General features: G+C 44.5%; 2 protein-coding genes across 6 annotated transcripts in view; both read right to left on the reverse strand.

Annotated features, from left to right (window-relative positions):
• The window catches only part of AGBL4 (ATP/GTP binding protein like 4), a 1,052,851-nt gene that overhangs the window by 190,262 nt on the left and 852,059 nt on the right, over window positions 1-10,530 (reverse strand). The window lies entirely within an intron of this gene.
• BEND5 (BEN domain containing 5) overlaps window positions 1-10,530 on the reverse strand; it is a 50,286-nt gene that overhangs the window by 5,756 nt on the left and 34,000 nt on the right. For all 4 annotated transcript variants that reach the window (XM_011367667.2, XM_011367668.2, XM_011367666.2 and 1 more), the window contains 2 exons: window positions 9,069-9,217; window positions 3,126-3,339 (listed from right to left, as the gene is read on the reverse strand). In XM_011367667.2, the coding sequence (XP_011365969.1) occupies window positions 3,126-3,339; window positions 9,069-9,217 (363 nt within the window). The remainder of the gene's footprint in view (window positions 1-3,125; window positions 3,340-9,068; window positions 9,218-10,530) is intronic.

Genomic DNA, 10,530 nt, shown 5'->3' on the forward strand with positions numbered 1-10,530 from the left:
GAAGGCAGGTGGGCTGGGATCCAGATGAAAAGAATGGCCAGCCCCAAATATAAGAAAACTCTTCTTTTAGGACCTGAGGCAGAAGAATGGGGCGTCGGGGGAGGTACATTTAGTCTGTAGGTGTGGTGGTCCCAAGCTGTGGGAGTCCCTCTTCTTTTCTCTGTGAAGGAAGAGACAAGGCCATCTTTTGAGAAAGAGAGAGGTGTAGACTACGATGTTTGGGAAAAGTAGAGAAGGTTTAAAAAAGGTTTGGACGTTGGGGAAGTGGATCAGTAAGAGAAACTCAGACTTGGCAGGTGGGCTTGAAGACAGTGAATGTGTGATGGTCCCAAGCCACACAGCTGAGGTGTTTTCTGCTAGATTGTTCGGTAGCACTGGGGACCCAGTTAGCTGCATTGACCATCATCTAAATGGGGTTTAAAGAACAGTAAAAATGTCTGTTTGGTCCACTGGGTCGCAAGAACAAGGATTGTGATCTTGGCTTTATAGATGGAGACACCGAGCATCTACTTGGTCCTGGTACTACACTAGGTTTGGAGAAACAAAAAGAGCTCAAAGGTAAGCCAAAGCAGAGCTGGGGCTCAACACCAGGCTCTGGGGGCCTGGTTCTAGCTTCTACTTTCCATCACACTGCACTGGAAGCCGACAGGGGAGGGCCTGAAAGCTGAAAAGCACTGAACAATCGTGAACTTTAACAATGTGACCATCATGAGGTCGTATTGGCTCCATGGAGGCAGCTCACTTGTCAACAAAGGTCGGTAACTTCTTTTCACACCTCAAACAACCACTTCCAAACTATAAAACTAGAGAGCCCTCTAAACTGTCTTAAGAGCTAAGTTTTCAGCTGAGGAAACTGAGACACAGAGGGAAAGTGATTTATAAGAAATCACACCCAGGGTCAGTCAAGCAATCAGCTTGCACATCTCAGAGTTTCATTTGTTCAACCCTCATTTACTGCAGTCCTACTGTGCGTCAGGCCTTGTGCTGGGCAATGAGGGTGTGGAGCTAAATCAGGTATGGTCAGACTAGTGCCTGAGGGAGATAGACAGCAGATGTCTTTAAACCATGAGGCAATAGTAGGGCATCCGGTCATTGGGAGGCACCTGGGACCTGCTCAGTCACATTTGAACAAGTGTAACAGAATTAGAGGTTGGCCACCCATCAGTCAGATCAGGGCTTCATCCCCAGGAAGGCCTTTTTCTCAGGGTGACCTCCCAAATCAGGCTCTGCCATTTCAGACAGCGGGCTAACTAAAGGTTACCTCTGATTGTTGAAAAATAAGTGGCTGCCTAAATCAATTAATCATGAGTCAGCCAGGCAAGGGAGGCAGCTGTGCTATGGCAGGACAAGCCCCAGACCAGAGTCGGGGAGTGTGGGTTTGAATCCAGACTCTGAAACTTTGTAGTGGTGACCTCAGGCTGGTCACCTAAATTGTGTCCTGCACGTGGCCCTCCAAAATATCCCCTAAATCTGGCCATTTTTCTCCACTTCTACTGCTATAACCTTAGTCCATGGCACCATCACCTCTTCCCAAGACCACTGCATCAGCCTCCTAACTGATCTTCCATTTGGTTACTCCACGATTCGAACACCTCCACTGCCTTCCTCTTGGGAGTAGAGTAAATCCAGGATGCTCACTTAGGCCATCACAGCCTTACAAGACTAGATCTCGCCCACCTCCCTGACCTCACTCATGACTCTGCAGTTGCCTGGGGCCTCCTCATCCTTTGAGCATGCTGGCCTTTGCACCTGCTATTTATCCGGCCTGTTTCGGCACCTCTTAGACCTTCACGGAGCTGCCTCTTCCATATCCAGTTCCCAGCTCGCATCCACATCCTCAAACAGGCCTTCCCCAACTCCAGCTAACAGGGCCCTCTTCATCCTACCATGTCGCGTGGTGACGCATCACGGCCTTCATCAGTCCCTGAAATTACCTGACTTGTTCATGGACATATCTGTCATCTGACCCAACACCTAGTGCAGGGCCTGCTCAAAATGTGACTGATTGAGTCTTACTTTCTTCATCGAAACATGGCAGCTGGACACTTAGAGACCAATGGTTAGGAACACAGCTTCTGAAGCCAGCCTTCCTGGCTTGGGCTCCTGCCTCCACTCCTATAAACTGTATAATCTAGGCAAGTTAATGTCTCTGTGTCTTGGTTTCCTCATTTATAAAACAGGGATAATAATAGTAGCCAATAGTAGGGGTGTGATGAGGGTTAAATGAATCAATGTGTGTAAAAGCATTTCTTAAAACAGAATCACAGAAAAACTCCCAGGACCTGAAACATAGTCATTGCTCAGAATAGTGATTACTATAGTATTCTCTCTGCTCCTGTTCACTTTCCTGCCTTTCTCTATAATTGGTATTATCTGTATAGTAACTAGCTGTTCCTGTGTTCATCTTCTCCATGAAACTATGAGCTCCTTGCAGATGTGTCCTCAATACCCAGTAGAGAGCCTGGCAAAGAGTAAGAGCTTAGTGAATGAAGAGAGGGAGGGAGAGACAGAGGACAGAGGGAAGAGAGAGGAGAGGGAGAGGGAGGAAGAGAGGGAAGGAGGAAGGGAGGAAAATCAGAGTGTCTAGCATATAGCCCCCCTGCCTTTTTTGCCTTCCCCCCAACTCCTCTCAAACACCAGAAAAGCAGCTCAGTCCAGTGACCCTCAGCTGGTCTTTGCCTCATTAACTGACCCAAGCATGATGGTAGAACCCCAACAAATTGTCGCCTAGTCTTGACCTTTACTGCTCTCCGTACTGCTCCTTCCCACCTCCATGCCTCTGTTCCAGATTCTTTTGCCTCCCAAAGTATCTCATTTACATATGTGTGTCTCCGTGTCTGACATATCCTCCGAGGCCCAACTCAGTGACGCCATTTTCCAGGAATCCTTCCCTTAACACACCACCTGTCCCTCTCCCATGCTCGTTCCTTGCCCTGCACTGTGTCCACAGACCATTGGCCCTGTTACATGTGAGCTCTCCTGAGACAGGTCCATATCTGCTCCTGTGTCCCCAAGCCCAGCCGGGGGCCTGGCATAGAGAGGCTTCGGCAAGTGCTTGTGGAACTGAGTTGTGCTTATTACATTTCTGAAAGAGTAAAAGGACAGCTTCTGCTGCAGTGACCTACCTCTGACGATGCTTAGTTTGTGAGGCGAGAGGGGTGGCTTAGGGACTGCATCTTTCTTTTTTTTTGTGGCAACTCCTGTGACACTTCTGTTCTTCAGAACATCTGTTCCCCAAATCATGACTGCCAAGTTCTTTGTGTACTTGGAATCTCCTTGGGTTACTTGTAGCTGGTGCCATTTCTCCTCGTCAACCCAAATCCCGCTTCCCAGGTGGACCTGAAAGGGATTAAGAACGCAAGCACCTGTTAAGTCAGACGGGATGGCAGCTGGAAACTTCTTGAGTTTTAAAACACATTCCTGCACAACTGTAAGGGATTCGTTCCATAAATGCTAAATTAACTTTTTTTAAGGGAAATACTAAAACTCGTTTATCGAATACCTATAATGTGCCAGGCCTTATTCTAGTGCTTTATATCCACTATCTCAAATCTTCTTGGCAACCCTGGAAGGAAGGTGTTGGGACGCTATTTTCATGTCAGATGGAAAAACCAGAATGAGAAAGGTACAGCAACCAGCTGAAAGTCACTCAACTGTGAAGTTGCAGACCTGGGATTCTAAACTGCCCTCAATGTTACTGCAAGGCTGCTCAGAACTTCACCAAATTTCAGGAACACATTTGTTTAACACTTTCTCTGCTACACTGTTACTCTCCTCCTTTAAATGTGAACATCCTGGGACATACATCCTCCTAGCACACTGGCTCTCAGCCTTGACTACGTGGGGTCACCCGGGGAGCTATAAAAATCGCTGGTGCCTGGGCCCCACGCCCAGAGATTCTGATTTATTTCATCTGGGCGGGGCCTAGGTCTCAGGATGGTTTAGCTCCTTAGGTAATTACAACGTATAGCTAAGTTTGAAAACACCGACAGCCGGAGTGGGGAAGGCAGCTGTCCAGGCTCTGCCATTGGTCGGGGTGCATCTGCGCAAGTTCTTTCCCATCTCTGGCTTCGGTTCCCCGTGAACTGAACTGGGAGAGTTGGATTTCATCTCCAAGTTCCTTCTGGCTCAGAACATCTATGGTTTTAAATTGAACACAACCACAGTGCCCTTGGTCTGATTCTGATGGTGCACAGGAAGGAAGCGCTCAGAAAGTTTCAGTGCAGAGTCGATAAATGCTAAAGACTCAGAATGCTCTAGCAGTGAGCTACAAGCTTTGCAACTTTTTTTTTTCTCCTTTCTGGCTCTTTCAACAACTCAAAAAAAATTTGGTAACATTAACCATTAAAAAAATTGTTTGACTCTGACACTGCCATTTATGTTGTTGTGTTTCTGCTGAGTTTATGGAGGGTGAACGTGGCCTCTGTGGGGACAGAGGGGAGGCAGCCACTAATAAGCTGAACTTTCTAAGGGGAATGTAAAGGCTCTGCCAAAGGTGCCTGTCTTCAGAACAACCTGCAGGTCATCAACATCGCATGGTCAGAAGATGCCTCGGGAGAAGTTCTGGCCTGAGAGACTGCACACATATCCACGGTTCAGAGATAATTAAAGATCTTTCTACTGACGCTTGGCTTGGAAAGGAAGGTGGGCACTACACAGTGAGCAGACAGGTCAGCCCACAACAGTTCCTTTTTCACCAATTACTGAGGTTTTCCAACCATCGAAAAGAAAAAAAAAAAAAGCAACACAGCCCACCCATGGATGTCAGTAGGCAAACAATCCACCTGTCACATCTGACTTCACTTCCTTTTGCCTGAAAGGCCATTCAGACCTCTCTAGGCATGAAATCAGATAACAAGATGCACCTAGCCCCTCTGTGCTGCAAACTTCAGTACCGCAAATCTGTTCACATGGCTCAAGAAGACAATCCTGGAATGAGACGTGCTGCCTGGGGCTGGCTGGGCAACACCAACCCAAGGTCAGGTCTGACCTTTTCTCTGCAGTCTGAACCGCCGGTGGGCAGTCTGTGTGCCAGGTCAGGCATGCTGGGGACAAGTTCCCTGCTGCTCCCTGCTGGACCCCAAGTCACCTCCCTTGATGACACTCTGGAGCTACCCACACAAGCTTCAGAGATAGGGAAAAAAACAAGCAATCTGAATGGGACTAAATTCAGAATCAGAAAACCATAGAGATGGAAGACAACTTCAATTTTTCACAGCTCTGCGCTCTTTCCTACCCCAGGCCTTGCTTTCCTATAATCTTTTAATTTAACTTAATGTTCTTCGAAGAGAGATGACAGTCATTTTAGTCAATGTTCTATAAGAGAAAAGGGACGCTAATATTTTTTGAGCACCTATAATGAACCAGGCATTGTACCTTTAATTTATTTATCCACATCATGACTTTAAGAGATGAAAACAAGTAGAAATTATTATTCTCATTTTACAGATGTGAACAGGGATTCAGAGGGACTAAATTACATTTCCTAAGACATACTATCAATAAAACTTAGAATCGAGATTCAAACCCAAATCCGCGTAAGCTTGAAGCCCACGCCCTCCCGCCTTCCTGCTGCTGCCAGTGTCAGGATGAAAATCCAGCGGATCTCACACATCGATGTTCAATTATTTTTCCTTTTGAGTCTTCCTCTGTACCTGCTAGGTCATGTGCCTTGCCAGCACCCACTGAAGTTCACCACCGCAGACATAAAATTCAGGAAAAAAGCCACGGGCTAGCCTTCCTGTCTCCAGTCCCCGCTCCCTCCAACCCGCCCTGTAAACTGCCAGATTAATTTCCCTAAAACACAGCTTTCCTCCTTTGACTAGATGAATTCCACTTTTTCACAAAGTCTGGATTCTTGAATGGCTCCTCATTTCCTGTCACATCAAATCTGACCTCTTCTGTCAGCTTTAAATGCCCTCTAAAATCCTGTTTCCAACTAACCTACTAACTTTCATTTCCATCGCTACATCCAGCCCACTATGAAGCTCCAAAACGCTTTCATTTCCTTCTACTTCTAGTGAGCAGTAATAGAAAGAGGAGGGGTTCTGGAGCCTCTGTCCCTAGATGTGAATCCTGGCTCTTCTACCTAATTAGCTAGGCATGTTGGGTAAGTCACTTTACCTCTCTGAGCCTTACTTTGCTGTAAAACAGGCAGAACACCACATAATCCATAGAACTGTCGTGAGGATTAAATGAGATACCATGAGTAAAACACCAAGGACAGCACACATCCAGTAACTGTTACTTCCTTCCCCTACTCAGGTCTCTGCTCATGCCTTTTCCCTGTCCAGGAATGAAGGCCTTCTCTTATGACTTCTTAAGCCTGCTAATCTTTCAAGCCCCTGTCCAAATTCTAGAAAACACTCCTTTATCCACTCTAGGGCTAGTTCTATCCCTGCTGAATTTCTAGCCTACTGAGAACCTTTACCACCTGATTCGGCCCATCACATTATAGCTCTATGGGGTGGAGCTGAGGCTTTCCATCATCTGTCCCCTACAAAGTGATCAGGACTAGCTAGCTAGTCTGAACCCAAAGTAGGAAACTGATGGCATATTTAATATGCTTTAAAGGCACTGGCTTTCAGTTATGATGAGCTGCTGTGCCTCGAAGAAGAAAATATTTTCTGACATTCACTCAAGCACAAGACCGACTGACTGTACGGCACAGAAAGGAATGACCCTGTGTAAGACCAATCAGAGGGGCATGCTGGGAGGGCTCCTGAGGTCAGCAAAGCTCAGGGTCACCTAGAGCGATGGCCTGCTTTCAGGGATGCAGCAGAAGAGGCTGAGAAGAGTGCTGGCCTGAGAACAAGGAGATCTGGCTTCCAGCTCCTGCCTGCCTGCCTCTAACATGTTGTATAATTGTAGACAAGTCCCTTCTCTGGATGTTTTTCCCTATCCATATCATGTATAAATTAGACTACTTAAACTTTAATGGTCTTTGCAGCTTTATGATTCAATGAGTTTTTGAAGTAAAATATCTTAGACAAAGCAAAGCAATGCACCTTAACAAAATCAGAAAGTAACTTTATGGTAAGCCCTATTCCCATAAACCACAGTTCACTATTTGACCAAAATATATTAAGGGAGGTTATTAAAATTATGACATCTGGTAGGGTGGGACCTGATCAGAAAATGTCTTTGTGATGTGTTTTGTAGGACAAAGTAGTTTCCTACTAGGAAACAGATCCCATTCCAGTGCTCTAGGCTTTGCAGAGATGAAGGCTTTTGTTTGTGCAGGAGAGAGAAGGGCCAGAAATGACAGCGGAGCTAAGAACAATGAAGGCTACTTCTGGGATGTGGGGATGCTGCTTTGAGAATCTGCCACCCATTCCCCGTATGCCCGCTTCCTGTCCCATACCTTAATAAAGTTCTCTGCCTGACTACAAATTAGTTGCAAACAAAAGCCAGGTTAGTTTTATAGTAACATGAAGGCAACGACCAAAGAAAAAACAAAATCGCCATTTTCAAGATTTGTTGTGCGAGTCACGTGAAAAAATTAAGTGAGATTTAAGAGACCCATTTTTTTTTTTTTGGAGGAAAAGCAATACTTTGGCAAAAGAAGCCCCAGTAATGCTCAGAAACTGTTCGTTAGTTTTCAAAGCAAGAGAGAAATACATTTCTTTTGGAAGCTATTTAAGAAAAAGTCTTTAGTCATTCCATAACGTGATCATGAGTAAAAAGAAATCAACAAAGAATAGTCCTTTCTTTTCTTTATCTTCAATTGGGGAATGTTCACTAAACTTATACAGTTTGAATCACTAAAGTCCTATGGGAGCATCAAGCAGGTCCACCTTTCAACAGATAGGGAAGCTGAGGCCCAGAGAAAGGAAAAACCCACCTAAGGTCACACGGGTAGGACAGAGATAGTGCTATGCTTAGAAGTCAGGCTCCTGTTGCCGCTCTGCCATGCAATCTCTCCTCTGCAAAGCAGACTTCTAGTCTGTTGGCTGAAGCAAGGCAAAGCAGAATGGGCCTACGAGTTCCGCCTTTGCAGGCGAGTAAGCGCTCAGTGAGAGATGAAGAAATGGCAGCATATCCAAGAGAACCCGAAAGACTAACAGGTTTTATTTGCTTTGGTTCAGTCTGGCCGATTGCAAGGATATATCTGGACAAACCCAAATACAGCAACCTTTTCCTTCTCATTAACTCAATGGGGAATAATACTGGATAAACAGAGACCTTTTCAAGCATAAGGCAAGAAAAGTGGACTGACACAGATGACTCTTTGGGGAGAAGGAGAGCTGATGTTTGTAATGTATGCCATGGTGGCAGAGAATAAAACACTAAAACTGAATCTGACCGTGCCTAGATAAAGGGCTTCTTCCAAGACGAATTCATTTGGATGTGAGAAGGATAAAACAGTTTTCTTCTTGCCCCGCTGCTGAATCATCATGTGACTTTAAGACTTCCAAAGGCTATTCCACTGCTTTTCACCCCTGTACTGATATAATTACTAATAGTGCTCAGGCTTTCTTTCATGATTTTTCCAAGGGTCTAAAAGAAAAAATGAGGAGATATATGGAGTCCTATGACTGTGGGCTAACCACCACTGAATATACAGCTGGAAAGCAGCTTAAGGACAGGAAGTCTCATTCATCCTGTATCCCTGGCATCTAGCACAGGGCTTGGAACATAGATATTTCATAAATGGTGAATGGATACATAGTGAGTTGTTTATATATATGTATACTGATATATATCAGAAATTTCATTTCTACTTCACCTTATAAATTTTATGCATCCAGTTTCATAGAAGAGTAGGACAGTTTTCATCAACTACCATTTTTTTAAATCTTTCTCACTAATAAGCGATTTTAAAACGTCAGTTTAGTTTTACAGTTGTTTTGGCCCAACATTTTTTTCTTCAAAAAAAGGAAGAGAAAATGAAAAAGTCCCAGTAAAGGTCCACTAGTTAAAATACAAGAATTCAGGAAATAGCTATTTAGGGCTGGGCCAGGAGGCCAACCAGTTGAGCTATGCCTCGGGAAGCCCCACCATACTCTTCATCTTTATTCTGACTGACAAACACTTGCAGGGAATCGATATTGAGCTTGAAACACTACCTTGCCATTGTCTAGGATATACTTGTCCATGACAGGTGCAGGAGCGGGGTAATAGGACGACGTATTTGCTTCCTCACTGAAAGTGCTCCGTAACTCCGGCTCGGGCTCGAGACATTCTGACTTTACTTTTTCCAAGTCAATGGCGGGACCTAGGCAGTTAAGAAAAGAGATCTGTCTAGAACTCCAAGGAAAATAAAATGCAAATATTTTTAACTATGCATCTATCAGCATATAGTGGTACAAAAAAAAAAAAATTATGCTGGCTTATTTTTGTCCATTGGACTACACTTAAACCCAGGCTTGAAAATAATATGAGATATGAACGTCACAAGCAAAAAATTGGAAAATTGGAAGAATGGATTAGACTCTAATTAAGCATGAATGAGAAGCACTCTTTTGGGGTGTCACTGAATGGAAATGTAGGGGACTCAACTTCTGCACAGGAAAGAGGTCCCATTAAGACCGGGTGGAGAAGGGGTTGCAATTACCGCAATATGCAAATTGTGTATTTGCCAAAATCCCCATCTCTTCAGCCTGTAGTGGAATAGGCCACGGCGGATGAACAGAGGTTAGGAAAAAGCAGTGGGGTGGGAGGTGGGGCAAAACGCAAAGGTCTCCACTTCCCCAAGACCTAGTATCTAGACAGGAGCATTTCAACCAAGAAATTAAAATACAATACAGATTAGACCCCTGACTGCCTGATCCAGCAGCTACTCTGATTTTTATTTTAATGCAATCAACACAAATTATGTGCAGATTAAACAGTGAAAGGAAGCCGGATAAATGGTGGTGGTTTCTATGGGGGATATCTTTTCCTCGATTAGCTTGTAAAAATAATGGACTATTTTTTAAATCATCTATGGTGTCTTGATGACCAAGGGGCAGAGAAACAGGATGAAAGTAAGTAAATAAGGCCAAATGATTTAATTAACTTTTGTAGGAGAGCAACTCCAAAGGCCAATGCAGAGTTTAGCATCCTGGAAATTCTCCCTGTGCAAACATTTCAGGAGTTTTCTGGGATCAGAGATTTAGCTACTGCCATGGCAGGTCCCCCACAGCTGTGCATATAACTTAAATAACCGATAAATTTCATGGTTCAACCTTCTCTTACCCTCACCATGTGGACAACTTGGTACAGGGCTCTTCATATACTAAAGACCTCATCAACAGCCTGGATGTGTGTGTCTGTGTGTGTGTGTGTATCTTATTGTTAAATTGTACACCTGAAACTTACTGGATTTTGTTAACCAATGCCACCATAATAAAAAATAACAATAATAAAAAGGCAAAAAAAAAAATCTGGATGCAGTTCTATATTCAATCGCCACAGCCTAGACTTTGGCTGGTCGTAGGGAAGGTATCGGTGATTTTGTTACTAAAATTCCTCATGACAAGGCTTCCCAGAACATCATTCCTGAGTTGCTGGCAGCTGCCATTTGCAAGACAGAATCTCTGCAGTCTC

Source organism: Pteropus vampyrus, unplaced genomic scaffold (assembly GCF_000151845.1).
Source record: "Pteropus vampyrus isolate Shadow unplaced genomic scaffold, Pvam_2.0 Scaffold135, whole genome shotgun sequence".
Taxonomy (NCBI): Eukaryota; Metazoa; Chordata; class Mammalia; order Chiroptera; family Pteropodidae; genus Pteropus; species Pteropus vampyrus.